Genomic DNA, 22,636 nt, shown 5'->3' on the forward strand with positions numbered 1-22,636 from the left:
AATAAGAAACTTCTGGCTGGTATTTTGACAAAGGGGAAACGTTTTTGTGCTTTTGCAGTTCTTCAGTGATGCCCGTGATTCAGAGACATACTTGAAGAACCTCCAAGATACCATCAAACGGAAGTATTCTTGTGACTGCAACACCAGCCTGACACGCCTGGAGGACCTGCTCCAGGATTCCATGGTGGGTGCTCTTTGGGCAGATCTCAAGGTCATACAGATTTTGGCACATTTTACCAGAAACATAGTTGCAAGAGACCACAAAGGTAATTGAATCCAGTCCCTGCTGATGCAGGAGATCATCTGCTGCAGCACCCCTAATACCGGGTCATCCATTCTCTGCTTTATAATCTCTAACAATAAGAGTTCACACCTTCCAAGGCAGCCTCTCAAACAGCTTGTACCATCAAGAAGCCATTAGATCCTTTAGTGTCTGATATACATCAATTTGTTGTGATGATCTAACCCTCTCAGTAGCATCCAAGAATCCCCAAGTTTTTTCCAGTAAATTTGCTTACATTGCATCTCCGCATTGCTTACTTCTTTGTGCTTTATTTTAAAAAGTAAAAAAAGAATGTGCACGTCTTTTCAAAGTCTGCCTATTTTCCTCTCAAATGTTCCCAGAACTGCATTGTTTAACTATCCTTGTGTTTCAGTTCCACTCCCCACTATGAAATGCTTACTTGAGTGTGACCTCTAGCATGCTATTTATTTTCATTTTGCTAACTCCTCCTGCTGCTGCTATGAGCACATGATGGTGGCTTTTGCCACTGATTGTCTACCACAAATGGCAGTCGTTCACCAGAGTTTCGGGCAATGAGAATTTGTTCCTGCAAAGCATGTGCTCTATCTCTGAGCTGTAGCCTCTTCCACCTTACACTGAGTCAACCCGTTGGTCCATCTAGTCCAGTGTTACCTCCTTTGATTGGCAGCAGCCCTCAGCGTGCATGTGTCTTCACCGCTGTCTGGAACTAGGTAAAATACAGCCATCGTGAGCAAGCAGTTGTATGGGAAATAGTACTGCTGTAGTCCCTGTCCATATAACTCAAAATATCAGTGTTTGATGGTTGACAGCAACTGGGGAAGTAGGCAGAAGCATTTGGCCACCATGACCTTTGAACGAGAGGAGCAGGCAATGTGAAGTGTTAGGACTGTTCAGTGCAGTGCATGCTTTGCTGACAAAGGTCTTGGCATAGGGTCTTTGGCAAGAGTGGGGCAGCTCAATGAATGGAAAGGGTATGACCGTTTGTTGTTAAGTAACATTATGGCCAAAGGCATTGAGAGAGTAGGAAAGGAGGAAAAGGGGGTGCAAGACAAAGAGTGCTGGGAGACAGAAGGCAGTGCATGTGCAGGATGAAACAGAATTGTAGAGCTGGAAGGAACCCAAAGGCTCATCTAGTCCAACTGCCTACAATTCAGGAATCGCAGCTAAGAGCTGTGAGAAGGTGCACAGCTGCGGCTGATGGAGGGCACCAGGTTGGAGAAAGTGGGGAGGACATTTGTGGGTGGCAGAGGCAGCAGCCTCTTCTTAGACATTGACCCAACTTGGAGATTGACTCAGAGATTCAGGCAGGAAGGTGCACAAGTTTAAAAGTAATGGATCTGGAGGCTACTGTGGACGTTGTGAAGGAGCCAGCATGCGCAGCTTAAGGACAGGCTGCTCCATCGTAGAACCGCTAATCTTACTGCAGTTCCAAAGCTGCAAAAGAAGATGGGTTCCTTGAGCCAAGGGAGATACATCAGCATAAGGTGGAGCCTGTCTCTGTCTTGCAATGGTTCTGACAGACTAAAAGCATGGGACTGCTTCAGTTGTAGACCTTGAGAGCCCGTGGGAGGCAGCTTTTCCTGCAAATGTTCTTCATAGGCAGTCAAAAGGGAAAGCTTTGGCCCATGTGTGAGACGCTTCCTTTATCAGAATAAATGAGTTAAAGTTGTATTTCTTCCAACCATGCTCCCCTGGGACAGGAGAAGGTAGCTTGTTTTAAACCTTTTCTTTCTTTCTTTCTTTCTTTCTTTCTTTCTTTCTTTCTTTCTTTCTTTCTTTCTTTCTTTCCTTCCTTCCTTCCTTCCTTCCTTCCTTCCTTCTCTCTCTCTCTCTCTCTCTCTCTCTCTCTCTCTCTCTCTCTCTCTCTCCACACATCATTTCCCCAGCTTTCTTTTTTCTATGAGGTTTAAAATTGCTTAAGTACATACATTTGAAACTACCTGAACAATCTTTTTCACACAGTTCTCATGCCTTCTTTTATTTCACCTTTTTACAAAAATCCAGGTAGTTTTTCTTTCTTTTTCCCAGTGAAAAATGATGGGTTTGGGCTTTGTTGCACTGTTCACTGATTTGCAGATAATTCTGAATTTTGGACCTAGTAGTAATGTTTTAACTCTGCATGCAACTTTCGGAGTGGTGGGGGGTGAGTGGGCAGGGAGGACTTGGAGATAATTGGTCCTCTTGCCTGGGATAGTATTAAATATAGATTGTCTCTGTACTCCCTGCCCTACTCCCACTTCTGCTTGGAGAAGTTGCAAATGAGTGTGTGTGCGCACATGAAGACATGGACACACATACAACCCTACCTATACTTGCCCTTTAAAACCCAAACTTCCATTGACCAAATGCTAGCTCATCAGAGGGCAGTGTGGGCATGAGGTTTCTGGCCATTCTTCTCCTGCCTGTCCTTGCCCTTCTGTTCCATCCATCCTTCTTGCCTTTCTAATTTTGACAGGATGAAAAGGAGCAGCTGATCCAGTCCAAGAGTTCCGTTGCCAGCTTGGTGGGTAGGTCCAAAAGCATTGTGCAGCTGAAGCCACGAAACCCTGACCATGCTTTGCAGAACACCATCTCTGTGAAGGCCATCTGTGATTATCGCCAAATTGAGGTGAGCTGATAACAAACAGCTGACGTGAAACTTCCTTTGGATTCTGAGTCTATTCCCTAAATCAGAAATCTGCGAGTTTAAATCCAGGCTCTTCCTCTTTGAATTTATAAACCTCTCAGGTTTCAAAGCTAGTGTTCAGTGATGGCCTTGAGATAGTATGGTATAAGATAATACATAGGCAAAGCAATGATGATGATACATTGCAGTGTTTGACATAAGGATTACTGTGACAATTTGGCTGAATTTGAGAACATACTGGTATCGCTTTATCAGAACAAACAGTGATGAACTCCAGGTTTGCAGTTTTAAGCTTCCAGTTGAAGCTTATACTAAACTTTGTTTTCCTGTAATGAGGGCTAGTGAACGAAACTAGGGTACCAAACCAGACTTAAACAACATGGGAAATTATAGCTTGTTAGAAACCATGAAGAAAATATGAGTTTCTTAACGTTGGCATCTGAATGCGATGTACGCATGGAATGCTTTCAACATTAAAAGATGTTGTACAAAGGCCCAGTAATATTGCTGTTTGTGCATGGAAGACAGGGTGAGAGTCAGTTCTTGGAGCATGGATGCCAGGGTTGGGGGAAGAGGTGGGTCACTTAGATTTTGATTTAGCATTGGTAAGAAGACCCAAGTCAAGAACACTTAACTTCAGTTGGGCGAAAATTTATTTCAAGTGCCCTATTTCACCACTGTAAGAAACTAACTAGGGAGTCTTTGGCATCTCCTTCCTCTGAGATAGAGAAGAATAGTTGGAGATGCTTCTGCTGAGAGTGTTTTAGCTGCAGAATGAGGTTGGAGTATAGTAAGTCCAACTGCAAGTCTTTGCATGGGTGGGGGTGGGGAAAATGATAGATAGATAGATAGATAGATAGATAGATAGATAGATAGATAGACAGACAGACAGAGGGAACGTAGAGGAAACCCATTCTCCATTTATTTATATCCCCTCCCACCTGTGCAAAACGGTGTTTGCAGGCTTACCTGGCTTTGGGGAAGTGGCATAAGGGCTCTGACAGCATCCCAGAGCCCTCGTGTCACCAACCCAAAGCTGGGGAAACAGCCCTTCACCTTGCAGGAGACCTGATTCAGGGGGTTCCTGACTTTATGCATTTTTGTCTTTACACATAGAACCCGGAAACCGAACCCCTGCGTAAGATGTGGGCTTACTGTATGCAGCCAATATGGTGCCCTCCATATGTTTTGGACTACAACTCCCATCAGGCTCTGCAGGCATGGCCAGTGGCCAGGGATTATGGGAGTTACAGCCCACAACATCTGGAGGGCACCATGTTGGCCACCTCTGGACTACATGATGCCTAGGATCACTTTGTGGGAGAAGCAGTGTGGGGAGGACGAGGGGTGATAGTTTGACCATCTACTGGACCAGTGTTCCTTTTGCTGACCACACAGATCACCATCTGTAAGAATGATGAGTGTGTGCTAGAAGACAATTCCCAGCGAACCAAGTGGAAAGTGATCAGCCCTACCGGAAATGAGGCCATGGTCCCGTCTGTTTGCTTCTTGGTGCCCCCTCCTAACAAAGAGGCCATTGATGTGGCCAGCAGGTAAAGGGATCTTTTTTTCCTTGAGCAGTGCCAGGGTTCCTATTGACCTGGGGGTTCTGTAGGTGTGTGCATGTAAAAGAAAACAAAATGTTTGCAGCAATTTGGTGGGGGGTTGGGTCTGCCGGCATGTGTAACATAAACTTTTTAACATGTGCCCTCCCTGTGGAATCCACTCCCACCAGATGTCAAAGAGAACAACAACAACAACAACAACAACAACAATAATTATTATTATTATTATTATTATTATTATTATTATTATTATTATTACTACTACTACTACTACTACTATGTGGAAAGGAGTAGTTTTCAACAGAGCTCTACATGTAGAACAAAATCTAGCTACTGGGGCAAAGCATACAGAAACCTAAGATCATACCTTTTGCCCCTTGAAGATTCTAGTTCTCATTGTGGGCCAGATGGGTACAGCATCTGTCTCTTTCTCCCAGAGCCAGAAAACTTCCCAGGCAATCAAACACTTTGAAGTTGGTATCTATGATTTTGCCGTGGCTCTTTAGCATAGGGGTAGGGGCAAGTTTGAACCTTTTTTAGCCCAAAGGCTACATTTATTCTGGGCAATATTCCAGGGGCCACATGCCCGTCCTGGGTGAGGCAGGAGGCAAAAGTGGGCAAAGCAACAAATGTGAAAGTTGCCTTTCTACAGTAGGCGAATTTCTTTGTATGTACAGAAAACCCTCTCTGTCCTCCAGCCAGCCAAGCAAGAAGTATCATCCAGGTTCAATGACTTATTTCAGCCAAGCAAAAATATTCGAGGGGTGTAGATGAGGAGGGTGTGTCCTGGGGGGGGGGATCCTGAAAGCCAGCTTGGAGGGCTACATGTGGCCTCTGGGTCTGAAGTTTGTCAGCTGGCTTCTAAAAGTGTTATGTTGGAAATGGATTTTTGGGGGCAGTGGTAGCTCAATTCTTGCCTTTTGTGAGAAGTTGCATTTACCTTTTGAATATGAGGAGCTGCTTTGAACTGTGTCAGAACAACATTTCCAATACTGTCTTTGCCTGACCCATCCTGGGACGGAGACTTGCTCCCCCTGGCCTTCCTGAGTAGATACAGCGTAATATACCATAATTCAGAAGGTTGATGTCCACATGGTGCTGCAAACACCCAATTTTGAACTGCCTTCCAATTGTAGGGTGGAACAGCTGTACCAGAAGGTGATGGCCTTGTGGCACCAGCTCCATGTAAATATGAAGAGCCTTGTTTCCTGGAACTACTTGAGAAAAGACATTGCTCTGGTGCAAAGCTGGAATATGGAGAAGGTAATACTGCAAGCCCCAAAGTGATGCTTGCCAGTGAGATAAGGGTGTGCACAGCTAAAGCATGCCAACCGTAAAAGTGGCCTCCTGATTGGGTGGAGCTGGACAGGAAGTTAGAAGGTGGTGGGAGGAAATGGGAAGGTAAGGTTTTATAATAATACAAGACTGAAGAATTGCATGTGCAGTGGGGTGAGGGCGAGACCCCTTGGCAACCAAAGACTTCCTTTAGTAAAATCAGCCCAATAAAATAAGAAGTTGTTTTCATATGTCACCAATATAGTGCCACTTCACAGCATAACCAAAAAGAACATCCTGCTTAAACTCCTGAATTTAGAAGATTATAGAATGATAACTAACCACTTCTTCTTCATATAACAACCCCATTACACAAATATCACCCCTTGGCCATTGAAAACCAAGGCCAGCTCAAACAAATACATTGCAGAGGAGGTAGCTCTGCCACTCTGTTGCTTCAAAAACAATAAGAACTTTGGCTTAGTAAAGACCAACCAACTTTATTGTGGCATAAACTATTATGGGCTAAGCCCCATTTCACCATATATCTGAAACTTTGTGTTATCTGCCAAAGTAGGTACTGGCCTACAAAAAGTGATGCCATAATAAGTCTGTTGGTGATAAGATACCACAAGATTCTTTATGCATGTGAATCAAAAGCAAGGAAGGTGCCTTAGATTTGTTTCATACACATGTTGCCTCCTACTCAGAGCTGGTCTTGTGTGTGTTGCTTGTCTCCAGTGACATTACAGTTACTGGCCAATAGGCACGCATGTCCTTCTGAGGGGGCAATAACATTGCTAGCACCTTTGCAAAGTTAAATAGAGTCCAACTCTAGAATTCTAAAGCTTGAAGCAACAAACACCTGCAAAACTTGCTTGACTGGAGCCAGCAATGAGACAAAAAACAATACCTACCATTTTCGTCATCTTTGCCCGTTGTTTCTAAGCGTTGTTCATCTTCACTTAGCATGTCCCCTTTGTGTTTGTGTGTGTGCAACTCACAGCTCAGGGCCCTGGCCTCAGGGGAATGCCACCAAACCATGAGGAGCCTGCAGGTGCACTACGATGATTTCTTGGAGGACAGCCGAGATTCGGAGCTCTTCTCTGTAACAGATCGGCTGCGCCTAGAGGAGGATGTGGACTCATGCAAGGAGCACTTCCAGCAGCTTTTGCAGTCAATGGAAAATGGTAAGCTGTCTGAGCCTAGATTAGCTTTGCCAGCCTGGTGCCTCCTTCCTTCCATCAGCTGTGGGCTTGGTGAAGCCTGGCCTAGATGATTAATATTCTATGGCCTTTTAAAGGTGTTTGTGGGAGGTGAGGTTATGGTTTTAACTATTTATTTTGTGCTTCTAGCCCAGGGGTTAGCAAACTTTTTCAGGAGGAAACTTTTTTCAGGAAAACTTTTTTTCCCCGAAAGCACACACCCACACCCCACCGATGCCACTCACACCGACGATGCCTTGTCTTCGGCAGTGTCGCCATCCTCTGTCTTAGTGGGGCACAGAGCCCATGCCGCTGACCTGGGCGGCGGAGGCAACCTCCACGTTACTGCCGCTTCCTTCTCGCTCAGCCGCCTCAGCAGGGAGAAAGGGCGTCCAGAGGCGTCCACGGCTTCTAATTGGCTGCAGGAGCTTCCTGTGTCTGTTTAGTGTCTGTTTAGTGCGGGGACTGACTGAGCGGGCGGCAGGGTTCACAAGGTTCGTGGCCCTGATTAACGAGCCCGGTGGGCTGTATCTGGCCCGCGGGCCTTAGTTTGCCGACCTCTGTTCTAGCCTGTATTCTTATTTGTGAACTGCCCTGAGATCTTCTGATGAAGGGCGGAAAATAAATGAATGAATGGGAATATTTGCAGTGTGAGAGATGGAAGGAACAATAACTGTTTCATTCAAGGGTGAATCTGGCCGCCAAATCAATGTTTTTTCTGGCCCCAGGAGCTCTCTCCTGTTTTGATCAAGATGTGGTAAAAGTCTTAAAGGAAAGAAACATGTTTTTCCAATTTTGTCACTCTTTGGATCTTGCACATTAACTTGCCAGGTGTTTTACTTGACAGTAAAATAAACACATGAGGGGCACTATAGGGATGAGCAGGCTAGCTGTACCCCTTGCAAAGTGGAGGCTCCCTACACATTTCATAACCCTGAAAATCAGGGATCTCAAATGTACAGTCCTCTAAAGCAGATTCTAAGGTTTGGTTCATGACACTGCACTGTCCACTGTAACCATTAGTGATTCCCCCAGGGTCTCTTGCAGATCAAGGCCTTTATTTCCCAACCCTGCTATCTTCTGAGGTCCTTTCTAATCGAAGATGCAAGGGACTGGGGCTGGATCTGTGGCCTTCTGCATGCAGAACATGGAGCTTCTATTGAGCTTCCAAACAGCAGTAGTATTTGACCCACATCTGAGCACATGAAACAGCTGGAGGAAGATTTCAGTTATTTTGCTTTTGTTGTACATGTGTGAACAGAGGACAAAGATGAGACTGCTTCTCGGACATACCTCTCTGAGCTGAAGAATATTCGGCTTCACCTGGAGGAGTGTGAACAACGTCTGGTGGGCACCATCCGGACGCCAAGCAGCACAAGAACGGATGGGGACGCCCTGCAGGAAAACACTTTCCGGCTTGCCGAGCAGGAGGTTGGTGTTTTATAGTCTTCGGGGAATATTCCAGATTTTGGACAGTATGACTGAAAAGTCCCATCTTTGACTTGTTACATCCCCCAGCTTAGTTCTTGCCCCTGCTGACCGTTGCTGTGAAGTCAGATATGTAGCATGAAAGGTCAGCATCTCTGCTCTTGCTCACTAACACCTGTTGGTCTCTGCAGAGATTGAAGGAAGATTTGAATCACTTGAAGGACGACATGGAGCAACTTTCTGAGAGATGCACTATTTTCCTGCACAAGTCTCCAACGGGAACCAGCACCCCACACCTTCGTTCTGAACTTAACCTGCTGGTGGAAAAGATGGACCATGTCTACGGGCTCTCAACTATCTATCTGGACAAGTGAGTTCTTATAGCTGTCTTGTTATCAAGCCAAGAGAGGGAACCAGTTGTTGCTGTATGATAGGAACATACACACAGACCATTGGTCCTTCTAGCTCAGTACTGACTCTGAACCTGAAAGCTTTTACATACAGAGTGTGTGCTCTGCTGTGGTTACTCTGTAAAATGTAGAGACCTTTTGGCTGTTAGCATCCTAGTACATGAAGAGTGGTTTATGCAATCCCCTGGAATGCATTCGGTGGGGCTTATTCAGTCCCCTAGAATCCAGTAATTTTTGGAGAATTCCCAGAGGAAATGACCACTGGATTCCATTTTCTCAAAGCCAGTTGCTTCAGTTGCTTCTGACTGGAATAGTCTAGCAACACTAGAATTCTGAGATCTATGTTGAGTTCAAGTGATGCAGATCTTAATTTTGTATGTACTTGCAGTGAAGGAGGGAGGCCAGGAGTGGCAGTCATTTTGGGAGCCCCTTAGGGTGCGATGACATCCACCCACTTGGCCAGATACAAGCATGCTGATGTGCCACCAAATAAAAGCTTATCGTAGTTTCAGAAAGTGAAGTTTCCCTTTTTTTATCTGATAGGTTAAAGACTGTGGACGTTATCATTCGTAATACCCAAGGAGCTGAGTCTTTGGTCAAAGGGTATGAGGTTAAACTGAGCCAGGAGGAGGCTGTGCCTGCGGACCTAAGTGCCATTCAGTCTCACCGAGCCACATTACAGGTAAGCTTTTCCCTCCACCAGCTGGGTCCCCTGGGTGGGGAGATGCCTGTCTCATGTGGCTGCAAATTCTTACTGTCCTGATGAAGCTTATTGCTGCCTGATGGTGAACAGCAAACAAAACAGCTGTGCCTTTCAGGCCATGTTGCTCCTCAGGCTGATGCTGATAGCTCTTGGCAATGAGTCTGGCTTGTGCCAAGCTGATGAACACAGCATCTTGCATCTCCTGCCCTCTAGCGTCTGCCTGCTTCAACAGATGTACTTTGGATCTCCCAGCCATTCTGTGGGTGGACAAGAAGCCATTGTTTATTGAAGAAATGTACATACCCTCCTTGAGCCAAATAGTTTTGTTTTTTTAATCAAATACCTTTTAAGATCAGTAAATGAAGTTAGGTATTTACAAATGCATCAGCTTGAAACAAACAATGCAAACATTATTTTATTCCAGAGGCGACTACCCTGTGGTCCTCCATATGTTGTTGGACTCTAGCTCCCATTAACCCTAGCCAGCATGGTCAGCAGTCAGGAATCAAGAGGAGTTGCAGTCCACCAACATCTGGAGGGCCACAGGTGTCCCATCCCTGTAACAATAAGCTGCAGTTAAATTTAAGGCCTGAAGGGACGGACTTGGATTGGCAGTTATGTGAATTCACTGACCAGGTACTGCTAAGTGAAGCCATGGTTTAGCACAAAGGTGCAAGTTTCCAGGGAGAATGCAGCTGCTTGGCTCTTCTTCTGGTCCTGCTGCTGCTGCCGGACTGATGTGAGTTTCACCATGGTTTGGCTTAGCATAACGTCTGAACCCAGGTTTGTGGTTTATCCCAGATAAACCACAAGTGGTAAGTCGTAGAACAACACTTGATTATGGATTTTGGTTGTCTAGAGTGACATAAACCATGAGCTCAGGTTTGGGTGTAATGCTAAGCCCAACTGTGGCTTAGCTTATGGCAACATGGTGGTGGCAGGATTGGAGGAGGAGAAGAGTGACCACAATCACCTGTCCGGAGGCCCACAAGCTTGCCTGTTTTGGCTTAGCATTGTGTGTGAACTGAGTCAATGTCCTATTATTTTTATATGCTTGGCTTTGTAATCACTCTCTAGACAGATGTGGTATTTTTAGTTCTTTTTAACGTGTGTTGATTGAAATGATTATGTATTTATCATTTTAGCTATATAATAATATGCCCCGAGTTCATTGAACGAAGAGTAGTATAAAACCTTAATAAATAAATATTCACAGCACTGCGAACTTAGTGCCCTTCAGACATTTTGCAGAACAGTTCCACACAGCCCCAGCCAACATGGCAGTGCTGGCTGGGGCTGATGGGAGTTGCAGTCCAAACACATCTGGGGGTCACCAGGTTGGTTAAGGCTGAGCTAGAGGATGGGTTCTTGCAGCCTGCCTATTCTTTATTTCAGTCATTCTCAATCAGCGCTTCTCTCTCTCTTTCTCCATTTTTAATGCTGCAGCAATGGATCAGTGAAGTGAACGATAAGGGCAGTGTGTTTGCTATGTTGGAAGATGACTTGGCGAGAGCTAAAGTTGTGACAGACCAGCTGTACCGTCTGAAGCAGGAGCGCAGTCCGGACCTGGAGCGCTACCAGGAGAAAGGGAGCCAACTCTGGGATCGCTGGCAGAGGGTTAGCCTACAGATCGAGACTCGGTGAGAAGAACCACCTCTGGACAACTGCTTTCTCACTGATAGGCTAATCCACACTTTTCTATTTGTTGCCCTCTAAATGTTTCAGACTGCAACTGCCAGCTACTCCCTTTTTGTTTTCTGTACCCTGCTCTGGGATTCCTTGGGTAATAAATGATTTAAAATAAAGGAATATTAAAACAAAAGAGAGAAAATAATGCCTACCCGTACCTCATATGTTACTGCTTTTGAGAAGGACATGAGCCAGTTCTTGCACAGGAGAACAGAGAAGGGCTCTGCAGAGGCTTTTGTTGCTGTTTCTGCTAGGCAGGAAGGGGTTAAAGAGTCTTGCAGGAAGTGAGGGTAGATGCCAGTGTTGCTGCTGTCACCAGATCAAAATATGGCTCTTGGTAAAGATTAGTTACCCAACATGGATTTGCCACTGGAATTATAGGTTGTTTTAGCGCTCATCTAAAAGTTCTAAGTGCCAAATCTTGCAGGATTCCACCATTCCAGGTCTTTAGTAAACCATCCCAGATTGCAAGCCTCTACAGGGCAGAACCTAATCCTCTTTTCTTTTTTACTTTAGAAAGTGTCATACACAGCAAAACTGTTCTTACATCAAAGCAATATTGTTCATACAACTTCAGGCTCATAGTTTTATCTCACTCACATTTTCTCTTCCTCCTCTTCATCTCTTGACAGCCGATCAGAGCTAGAGAGTATTGAGGAAGTACTGAGTGATTACCGGAACTGTCATGGGGCACTGATCCAGTGGATTGAGGAGACCACAACGCAGCAGGAACTGATGAAACCTGGACAAGCGGAGGATAGCAGGGTCCTTTCAGAGCAACTCAGCCAGCAAATGGTAAGGCCCGGACAAAGCCACTGTTGCTTAAGCCATGGTCGGCTTAACAAATCACAGGTTAACTGCAAGTTATTCTACCAATGATCAAACAAATCATGGCTTGTTTCTCCAGAGTTTGTTTTGCCTTCCAGCTGCTCTTGCCTCATGTATTTGTAGCGTCTGAGGGTGGGGAGTGACCAAAAAACCATTCTTAAGGAAGGGCGCTGGGTTTGTGCATAATGCAAAGCCATAGTTAAAATTAATAAGCTTTAGGATTCGTGGAGAACAAAGCAGTTAATAAATAGATTATTAGTGACTGCTAGTAATAGAATCATATAATTGGAAGGGACTACAAGTATCATCTAGTACAACCCCCTGGAATGCAGGAATCTTTCGCCCAAGAGGGGGACATGAACCCACAACCCTGGGATTAAGAGTCTCATGCTCTACTAACTGAGCTATCCCTCTGAATACCAGTTTCTGGGAATCTGTGTGGGAAGACAGCTCTTGCATTTGGGTCCTGCTTGCATCTGGGAAAGACTATGCTGGACTAGATGGGTCTTTGACCTGATCCAGCTGGTTGTCTCTTATGGCTTTTTGAAGGAAAAGAACCATAAATTAGGAAGGCGGGGGTGTCCCTAGCTCAGTGACCGACTGATAACTGTAGGGATGTTCTTGTTGGAATAATTAACTCAGTAATTAAGTGAAGTGTGTGGGCGGTGTGATGTGAATCTGTAGGAAAGAGAACACAGAGAGAACAAACCGCCTGAGAGGGCAGATAAACCTTCCAGTTTGTCACCGTGATTTTAACATTGCTTTTCTCTTGTATTTAAGGCGCTGTTTGCTGAAATAGAGGCAAATCAAGCCAAACTGGACCAGTGTCAGAAACTATCTCAGCAATACTCAGCTGCTGTCAAGGTAATACGATGGCTGTTCTGACTGAGTCTGATGGGAGTTGTATCTGGAGAGCACCAGATTGGCAAAGGCGGATTTAGATGGTTATCTGAAATGCAAATGACCAAACCACAAGAGATATGTGGGTTCTTTAAAGTTATCCCATGAGTTCTGGGAGGATCTGATCAAAAACCTTTTCAAAACCATCATTTTCTTTTTCTTTTCTTTTTTTTGATTGTACAACTTAAGTGGTTAAAATTTGACATAATTTGCAGAACTTGCAAATATGACAGCCAAAATAAGGAATCTGGACATAAACAGACAAAGGGCGAATGGAAAGCTTTGGGGAGTATTAAAAAAAATGATGCTAAAATCAGTTTGCAAGTACAGTCGTACCTTGGTTTTTTAACAGCTTAGTTCTCGAACATTTTGGCTCCCGAACGCCACAAACCTAGAAGTGAGTGTTCCAGTTTGTGAACTATTTTTGGAAGCCAGATGTCCGACAGGGCTTCTGTGGCTTCTGATTGGGTGCAGGAGCTTCCTGCACCCAATCAGAAGCCGCGCTTTGGTTTATGAACATTTTGGAACTCGAACAGACTTCTGGAACGGATTCCATTCAACTTCTAAGGTACGACTGTAGTGGTAATTACCGTATTGGCCTGAATATAAGCTGTACCCCCCCCCCCAATTCTGACTGTGAAAAGTTAAAGTGCAGCTTAAATTCGTGACCTTACAAAAATTGGCTTTTATATTGCTGCTGAAACAGACATACGGTGAAACGCAACAAAAAAAATATTTTATTGCTGATTTGTGTTTGAGACTGTTCATTTGCCGTTTATGCGTGAGTGCCTGCGGAGTTGTAGCAATTGAATAGTGATTTGCGATTTTTGTGATTGTTTGGTAACTTGCAAGATCAAAGGCTTAAATTGGCATGGAGTTACAATTCTACCAACCGCAGCAATTTTCAGCCTGTAACCCAATTTTAAAGGAGCAGCTTATATTCGGGCATTGTCTTTTTTTCTCCCCCCCAAAATTTTTTTTAAAGGTGCGGCTTATTTGTGGGTGCGGCCTATATTCGGGCCAATACGGTATATGAACAGCAGTCAACTACAACAATGATCTAAAAGGGATAAAAGTAGGGTGGATAAATAAATGGAGATGCAGCAAATTTAGGTTTATTATGAACGCCATGGAATGCTAGGTTGGGAAGTCTGTACAGAAATATTGCATGCGGGGGAAACAAGATGTGTGAACAGAAAAATGGAAAATGTAGTAGTAATAATAATAATAATAATAATAATAATAATAATAATAATAATAATAGGTTAAAAAGATTTGGCATGTGTGCAGAGAGAACACATTGGCCCAGTTCACATGTAATGCTAAGCTGAATCACAATTTAGCAGGTGGACTCCTGGGTAGGGGGGAAGAACACAGGTCCTGTGTTCCTTTGTAGTTGTTTTGCTGCCGTGTTGCATTGAGCTAAGCCATGGTTTGGCTTAGCATGTTGTCTGAACCTGGGCTTGTGGTTTAGCTCTCCGCAGACAAACCTAGAACTTTAACTAATGTTTATCCTATGGTTTACAACTTGTGGTTTGTCCGGAGAGCTAAATCCAGTAGCCTGGTTTCAGATGACACGTTAAGCCAAATCAGAGCTTAGCTCAGCATTGCACAGCAGCAAAACAAACATGAAGTCTCAAAGCCATTGCAATCTCTGTGGGAGGCCTCATGTTTCCTCGTTCATGCTAAGCCATGGTGTGGCTTTGCGTTACATGTGAACAAGGGCATTGTGTGGCATCTTTATTTTTTTACTACTTTTTCAAGAATGCCCTTCATCCCAAGGAATCTCTCATATACACGCCTGCTCAATTTGCTTTGGGATTCTGTTTTTCATTTTCCGCTTTATGTGGCAGTACTAAATGTGGGGTTTGTGAACTGAAACCCCCTTGTTTCCATTTTTGCATTGTCAGGACTATGAGCTGCAGCTGATGACGTACCGTGCATTTGTGGAATCTCAGCAGAAGTCCCCCGTGAAGCGCCGGCGCATGCTTTCCTCCTCCGATGCCGTCACGCAGGAGGTGAGGAGCCTGGCCGCTGCTGGCTAGTGTGTTCTCTAGGCTGGAAGTGGAGTGGGGCAGGGGAGGCGAGGGCTTGCTCAGTTTCCTGAGTAGATGGACATGTGGCACTCCTGCCTCTCCTCCTGAACCCGTGTGTAAAAGTTTCCACCCTCACTGTCTTTTCTGTCAGCCACAGAGGCTCTAAGCTCTAAGCATCAGGGTCTGGCATACGTAGACTTCTTGGAACCACGGGTTCAAATCCCTACAGGGATCGACCCAGCTCTGCCACCTGCAAGGTAAATAAAGAGCACCATGCAGTTCGCTGTGTGTGGATCTTTTGGATGAGTCCAAGGGTGCTTCCAGATGGGTGCTTGGTTATCAGATTGGTGCTTCTCATGCATGCACAGTGTTTTTGCAGCATCCCCAAGACATTGTCAGCATCAAAATGCTAGCCCATGTCCCCTTTGCCCCCCTTTTGATCTGGAATTTTTATTTTAAAAAACCCTGTTGCCAACCACCCGTTTGCAAATTAAGCCCCTGTCTGGAAGCATCCAAAGAAAAAGAGCCAGCAAGAGAAATCTCAACTGGCTGTTGCTCCATATGGAAGCCTGGGGTGCTGAGCAAGTTGCCTCTTTGAGTTTCTGCACTGAGTTTGTGTTGGGGGTGGCCCCAAGTGAGGTTTTTGTTCTTTGCTTCCACCCTGATGAAACAGATTGGGGCTCTGCTTCTTAGAATCATAGAACTGTAGTGTTGGAAGGGATGCTGAGGGTCATCTAGTCCAACCCCCTGCAATCTGGCCTTTTCCTGCACACCTCACAGCAAATTGTTCCCTTGCATAGTACCACTTTACAAGGCTAGAATTCCTTAGCTTCAGCAGTCTTCCACACACACACACACACACACACAGAGAGAGAGAGAGAGAGAGAGAGAGAGAGAGAGAGAGAGGGTGTCTTGGTCCTGCTGTCAGAACTGGGCTATTTCAGGATATGGCTGTCTTCCTCACCCTAACATTTTGGGGGAAAGAGATGTACACGAGAGAAGCATCCTGATTTCACATCCATGTGCAAAATGGCAGAGTTCTTCTTCCAGCTAGAAACCACCCTGGGATGGCTCTCAAAGCTGCCTTTCTTCCTTGAAAAGCAGAGAGGCTATCTTCAGCATTTCTTCCTTCTCCCGTTCCGTATTTAACTGTTATTTTAAGATGCACACATGCTCTGTCTCCAAGACTGCTGCACTTCGCTGGCTCTATAGAAATGTCCATCAGATTGTGCAGTGAGTGGGGGCATTTCCCTGTTCTCCAGAATGAGAAAGGCTGCATGTTCGGAGCAAAGTGGGAAGTTGGATGCTCTGTCATTCATTGGCTTTAACAACCACGTTCTTTGTGGTGTTGTTTTTCTCTTGTGTTCTCTCTCCACCCCACCCTTCCAGTTCATGGACCTGCGCACACGCTACACAGCTCTGGTCACATTGACCACACAGCACGTGAAGTACATCAGTGATGCTCTCCGGCGCCTGGAAGAGGAAGAAGTAAGGATATATTTTATAGTGGCTGCTCTGTGGTGTCTGCATCGTGAATTCATTGTGGCCCACTGGGGTTAGGCAGTGGGTTTTGCCGCATGTGATCTTGGGAGTTTTAGCCCCTTTCCTTTGAAGGCATCAGGGCTGCAACAGTTAGATGGGCTCTTTGGTTGGCATAGAGTCACAAAACCATCAGCTTCTTGCTAATACTTGCAGTCATTCCTTTCCCTAAGCCTTATGTGAGGAGTTGTTCTTTTCTAACCATCTCTCTCCCTTGCCCTTCCTTAACCCAATATAGTTGCCATTTAGTTTTTTCCTCAAGGACCCGCCACTTCTGTCTATGTATACTATGTATACATTAGGCCCTTGCTTTTCAGTCCCCTGTCCAGAAATTTTCCCACTTAATCCCCCTCCCCCAAACTCCTGTGTTCACACATATCCATCTGCCTCCCCACCAACACCATATTCTTACATTGTATGTAACCTCCAACCAGGTTAACTTTCACTTCACCCACAGAATCTACACTGTGTCAGTGTTTTGTTCTTGATACATCTATCCCAAGCAAGTGAGAATGTTTGTGAGCATTCCGTGGCATAACAGCTTAGCTAATATCTAGCAAAGGCTTGCTGACATAGAGCCAGCACATCTTTTAGCATGCCTATAAGAAGTATTTGATTTTGTTGCAAACATTTATGTGGCCATATTCCATCTCTCTCTCTTTTTTCTTCTTACAGAAAGTTGTGGAGGAGGAGAAGCAAGAGCATGTGGACAAAGTGAAGGAACTCCTGGGCTGGGTCATGGGTTTCAAACAGAGTGCACAGTTCAAAAGTGTCCCACCGAAGGGCAAAGAGCTCGGAGATATTGAGAAGTCCATCTTGGAGCAGCAGGTGCGTAAGGGCAGGGGGTGCCTCTCACTTCCTTTGATCCTTTTCCAGTGTGTGTCAGCAATACCAGACTAAGCCTAGGTCAATCCTGCTGGGGTTTATCTCTCTAGTGGGCAGTAGGACATCACCAGGTGGGCTGCTAACTCCTTGTCACTTGAAGAAGGCAGAAAACGTCTTCCTTTCCACCAGATGTGAGCCCTTCCACTTCCTCGGGGGCTCAGTTCATTTTCTGCTTTGCTTGAAGTTGGATTTATTTTTTCATTTTTGTTCTTCTGGCCTTAATGAACAAACTGTTGTGTGAGTTTTTGCCTGAATAAACCTGTCTCCTTCTGGAAATAGTCACTGATTTTTGTGTTTTTCCCCCTTCTCTCTCTGAAGCTGTTTTCTTCAGAAAGAATTCTCTGCTTCAAATATTACTCCAAATGGAGGTTCATTCACGTTATTAATTGGCTGGTTTCTTAAATCCCCAAATTAACTGACCTATTTTGAACTTCTGATTTAAGACAATAGCTGATTAATTCTGATGCTGGGAACTAGTGATCTATTTGGATTTACTAGTCCAGTCTGTGTTGATCTGGTGCCCTCCAGATGTTTTGGACTATAACTCTTATCAGTTCCCGCCAACATTGCTGGGAAGGCTGCATTGAGTCACTGGCCCTTGAGCTTCTTCCAGTGCTTGGACATGTGTCACTAGATCTTAGAGATGTGTCACCCTTCTTGCCCTTCTGAACATAGTACTCTCCTTCTTCTCATCAGGTTCTAAATGAGGAATTGGTTACAAAGCAGGAGCAAGTCTCAGAAGCTATCAAAACTGCTCAGATCTTCCTTGCAAAGCATGGACACAAGTGAGTTGGGAGAACGTCAGTCAGAAAGAATTAAATTTGTTTGGTTTATTGCAGATTTAGTTGTTGCAAGGGGTGGGGATGGAGTTTAAGCTTGCATTTTCCCTATTTTTAAATTCACTTAACTTCTCGGAGTGTTTTATGCTGTCACCCTGAGAAAACAAAGATGGGAATTTGAAATGGATGTCCTGTAGAAACACAGGAGCTAGGGAGGAAATTTCCAGGCTGTCGTTGCTGATGGAGTGTTTTTTACTTGACCACAGAGGTGTTAGTTTGCACCTCAATGATGCAGCACATGCTTTGAATGTATAAGGTGCCAGGGTTGACCTCTGCATCAGGATTCCTGGAGCCTGCCAGTTGGAGTAAGCAGTATAGGGCTAAATTGGCCACTTCCTCCACTCAATATATTGCAAGCCTGAAGCTATATTGCAACCCATAATCTCAGCAGGCATCCTTTTAGGGTTTTACAATTGCCGTGCTTATATCAAGAGATGTCTCTTATGTGCCAACCTGCAGGCTTTCTGCCCAGGAGAAGGAACACATTGTGACCCAGCTGGATGTCCTCAAGAAGACTTATGACCAGCTGTGCTCTGACTCCACTGAACAGCTCCAGCAGCTCCAAAGTCACATGGCCCAGGAGACCGCCCATAAGGTATCCCTCCTCTCTCCATCCCAGGATCCTCCCCAGTTTGTGATATTCTTTCTTTCTTTCCCTCCCCAGGGGTGGGAGAGAGAATCTGTTCTTGGCAGCACTTGTCCCTTCATCCACAGCCCTGATGGCTTTTGAAAATCCTTATTAGTCAGCTCCATCCCATTCTCTCCCATCTTCTGCATTCTGAAGAGGTTCCTCCTTTGCTGAGTTGGTTTCTGAAGGATGAGACAAGAGAGAGTTTCATAAACTTGTTGATTTGGGTGGATGACAGACTAGGGTTGCCAGACTCCTTGCCCATGGAGGGCTCCTGTGCCTTTGGAATACTCAGGTTCCTTTGCAACCATGCTAAAGTGAAGAGGAAAGCTGCTAGTTGATGCATTCTCTTAGGAAAAAATATAAGACTTTGGCCACCCCATCTTGTTTCTTCAGCTGTACTCTGAAAATGAGTGCATTCCCCATGTAATCTGGGACTGGAGATTTCCAAGGATGCCTTTCACCTATGGTGATGATGATGATGATGATGATGAAGAAGAAGAAGAAGAATTCCATTATAAACTTGCAGCACTGCCACAAAAGAAATTTTCAGCATGAATTTAAAGGCATAAATTACAGTAGCCTAGAGTTTTGCAGACCCAGTTTAGGTGAAGAGTTCAGGTGTCAGGGGCAGGTAGCAAAGAAAAGAGAGATAGAAAGAGAGAAAGGATCAGAGGCTGTTCCAAGACCCAGTAGCTCTTTAATGGCTGGGTCAGCTCTGCTACTAACAGTTATGGTTGGGGGTGTGGAGGGGGGAGGGAGAAGCTAAGAGAGGCAAGTGAGGTCATGGAGTAGAACAGAAAAGCCAGCAAAGGGAACCAAGAACCTGACCTAAGTATAATGCATGCTTCTAATCTGAAGCAAACAAGAGGAAAACAAATCTCTTTCTCCCCCTCCTCACCTCCCCACCCTCATGGGATGACAGGGCTGTGTTATTCCAATAATAGGATACTTCACTGCCAGAAAATATTTCATACATTTCTTCCACACACTTCTGAGCTCCACTTTATGCCACCCTCCCTTCTGGCAAAAATGTCTTTGAACATCTGTCCCATCTGTGTTTCTTGGTTTGTTCTTCTGGAGTCCTGCCTGGGTATACTCTGTATATTGAATGTACGTAAGTGTGGTATTCATGTGTCCAATGCAATATGTATATCTGTGTGGAGTTATGTTTTGACGCTTGCTACCTCCCTGTGTCTTGAAGCACTAACGAACCTGTTAAGCCAGGAAGAAAGCACTGTTGCCCTTTTTAGTATTTGGGCTAAAGGTTGTATGGGATGGCAGCATTTCAGTAAATATAACCACTTCTGTCACTGAAGCATTAAAATGTTGTTTTAGATATATATCAGTTGCCCCCTGATCTGAAGACCACCATATCATCTGCCTTCCTGCAGCACCAGCTGTACAGGGGTAGGAGGTTCCATGGAAAAGGCCATACTGATCTGCTCACGTTGTTCCCTCTTGTAACTCACTGGGAGCCAGCACACTTTGATTCTGGCTGCCCACTGCAGGAGATGCATGTGAACTAGCAGGGGTCTTCTAAAGAAGAAAGGCCAGAGTGGAGCAGAGTGACCAGAGAGGAATGGATTTTCCCAAGGAAGCTGTAGACCTGCTGTCACCAATGTGGCTCCCTCCAGATGCTTTGGACTGGAATTTCCGTCAGCCCCAGTCCCGTGTGATTGTGTTGGCTGGGGTGAATCGGGCGGTGGCCCAAAACATCTGGAGGGTGCCAGGAAGGTGAAAGCTGCTTTTAGACGTCTCCACTTATGTGTGGATTTACCTTTTACTTTGGTTTGAGTGCATCACAATTGTAGGAATCCTTTGGGGAGCCATTTGAAAACCATTTTTGCTCATGGAAGAATCTCTAGATCTTGGTTGAAAATGTCTGGTTCAAAGCAATGGGAAACTGCACGCCAAAACCAAAATGATAGAACTCTCTGCATTGAGCATGATGTGTCCCTGTTTGGTTTGTGTTCATGTGGAATTACTGTTCAGATTAACTGCCATCCTTGCTTCCAATTTTGTGTTGTCGTTTTTTAAAACTAACAATCTGGAGGTCACACCAAAAGCCTCACTCAGGAAATGAGAAAAAGTGGTGTGTGTGTTTTTGGGGGGGATATTGTTCTTTCTACTTTTTTGTGCAAAACAAACAGTCGCATGCCGGATGCTAACACCCCCCCAGCTTTTACACTGTGTGTGCCATACGGCTGAGCTGCTCCATAAAGGCTCTGTCTTCTTTCACTGCTCACGGCAAACCCCACAACTCTGGTAAGTAAAAAGCCTTTTATGACTCCTGTCCTTCCCCTCTTTTCTCTCTCTTTTCTTCTCTTGCTGATTTTAATATCTGGATGTGCATGTCTGGAGTCTTGATTGTGGTGCAAGAAGGCTTTGTAGGCCTTTCCAGTGGGTCCCTGGAATGGAGCTTTGTCAGGGCCACCTCTTAGCTCTGCCAATTTGGAGCCAGAAAGAGCACAGCCTCTTCTTAGGAAGTCTGAATGCCTTATCAGGCTTGTTTGCCTGCAAGCTGCACCCATGGTCTGGATGGCAAGCAGGCCTCCATGGACATAGTGAAGTCCAGTCCCCAGCCAATATGGCATCTGTACCACTCCCCCAAATATGGGTTTATGTGCAGTGCAGGCTGGAGATGGCCAAGGTGTGGCGATTCCACAAGTCTACGTAGTGCTACACCCCCTCCCTTTTCCCAGCTAAACTACCTTCACCAGATTTCCAATTTAGCGCAAAAGTGCAGATTAAGAGTCCATGAAATTCCCATTGTGTGCTGTAGGGGATAGAGTTCTGGGCATATTGGGAGGCTCTTAGTTCAAACTGCAGCACAGCCATAAGCTCAACTGCAGTGTCCTTGGGTAAGTCACTTCAAGTCATTTCTATAAATATCTGTGGTCTCCACTACATATATTCTGTCATCCTTAGAACTGACATCCCCCCTTTTGTATCTCCTCAAAGGAGTATCGTTATGCTGCTTCCCTCCATCAGCTGTGGGGGTGGGGGTGGGGTTAGGCTCAGCTTTTGAAAACTTCCTGCGATGAGCCTGTGACCTAGTTTGCACACAGTGCTAAACTTGGCATTTTGTGCCAACTCTGCCAAGTAGCTTAATTTGTTTTCTTCTAACAATCCATGATTACAATCCATGGTTTATTGTTCACTTACAAACCTTGGTTTGTTATAACTATGGCCTGGTGTTACAGGCAAACTCAGCATCCTTCCTTTGCCATGGTTTGTTTCAGTCAGATGTTCAACAAGGCAAGAGGAGTTGGAAAGCAAACCAAACTTTTGAGGAATAAATTGTGCCTTGTTTGACCATCTGTTAACTTGTAGTTGACTGGTGGGTTGTTAAGTAAACTGTGGCTGAATCAAATCATGGCTTAGAATCGTATGCAAACCAGCTTATGTTTGGAAGAAACACATTGAGATGTGTTGGCCTCCTTTCACCATTAGTTTACCAGCTAAAGCATCTCATCTGCAGAATACAGTAGTTGCACTGGATGAGCCGAAAGCGCCTCCTGGCTTGGCCTTCCTGTAACTGCAATTGTGATGGAGAGATGACTAATGGCAGACAAGCTGGGTCCTTCAGGCAGTTTGTCTTCCATGATCTGCATCCGCACAGAAGACTAAGGAATCTCAGGGATGTTGTTGGGAAATCACTGCTAGATGTAGGTGTGAGCAGTGTCTGAGGTCCTTGTTGCACCTTGATACCTGTTCAAGTTGGTTCCAGTGTTTTCACACACACACACCCCTTGCCCATGGTAATTGCTTATTCTAGGCTGGATTTTGACATGTCACGAGACAGGGCTGTG

The 22,636-nt window shown here is 45.1% G+C and overlaps 1 protein-coding gene across 25 annotated transcripts in view; it reads left to right on the plus strand.

Annotated features, from left to right (window-relative positions):
• Nucleotides 1-22,636, plus strand: part of MACF1 (microtubule actin crosslinking factor 1) — a 293,076-nt gene that overhangs the window by 145,801 nt on the left and 124,639 nt on the right. For 24 of the 25 annotated variants that reach the window (XR_014551046.1, XR_014551047.1, XR_014551048.1 and 21 more), the window contains 16 exons: nucleotides 59-184; nucleotides 2,721-2,873; nucleotides 4,290-4,444; nucleotides 5,593-5,719; nucleotides 6,738-6,921; nucleotides 8,198-8,367; nucleotides 8,556-8,734; nucleotides 9,318-9,456; nucleotides 10,924-11,117; nucleotides 11,799-11,961; nucleotides 12,775-12,858; nucleotides 14,805-14,912; nucleotides 16,320-16,418; nucleotides 17,145-17,297; nucleotides 18,051-18,139; nucleotides 18,653-18,788. Coding sequence is in view for 20 of the 25 variants with exons in the window: in XM_083625102.1 (XP_083481228.1) it covers nucleotides 59-184; nucleotides 2,721-2,873; nucleotides 4,290-4,444; nucleotides 5,593-5,719; nucleotides 6,738-6,921; nucleotides 8,198-8,367; nucleotides 8,556-8,734; nucleotides 9,318-9,456; nucleotides 10,924-11,117; nucleotides 11,799-11,961; nucleotides 12,775-12,858; nucleotides 14,805-14,912; nucleotides 16,320-16,418; nucleotides 17,145-17,297; nucleotides 18,051-18,139; nucleotides 18,653-18,788 (2,259 nt within the window). In the remaining 5 variants the exon portion in view is untranslated. Of the gene's footprint in view, nucleotides 1-58; nucleotides 185-2,720; nucleotides 2,874-4,289; nucleotides 4,445-5,592; nucleotides 5,720-6,737; nucleotides 6,922-8,197; nucleotides 8,368-8,555; nucleotides 8,735-9,317; nucleotides 9,457-10,923; nucleotides 11,118-11,798; nucleotides 11,962-12,774; nucleotides 12,859-14,804; nucleotides 14,913-16,319; nucleotides 16,419-17,144; nucleotides 17,298-18,050; nucleotides 18,140-18,652; nucleotides 18,789-18,816; nucleotides 21,090-22,636 lie in introns of those variants that run through there. The other variant, XM_083625109.1, reaches the window with a different exon arrangement.

Source organism: Podarcis filfolensis, assembly GCF_964270895.1.
Source record: "Podarcis filfolensis genome assembly, chromosome: 8".
Classification (NCBI taxonomy): Eukaryota; Metazoa; Chordata; class Lepidosauria; order Squamata; family Lacertidae; genus Podarcis; species Podarcis filfolensis.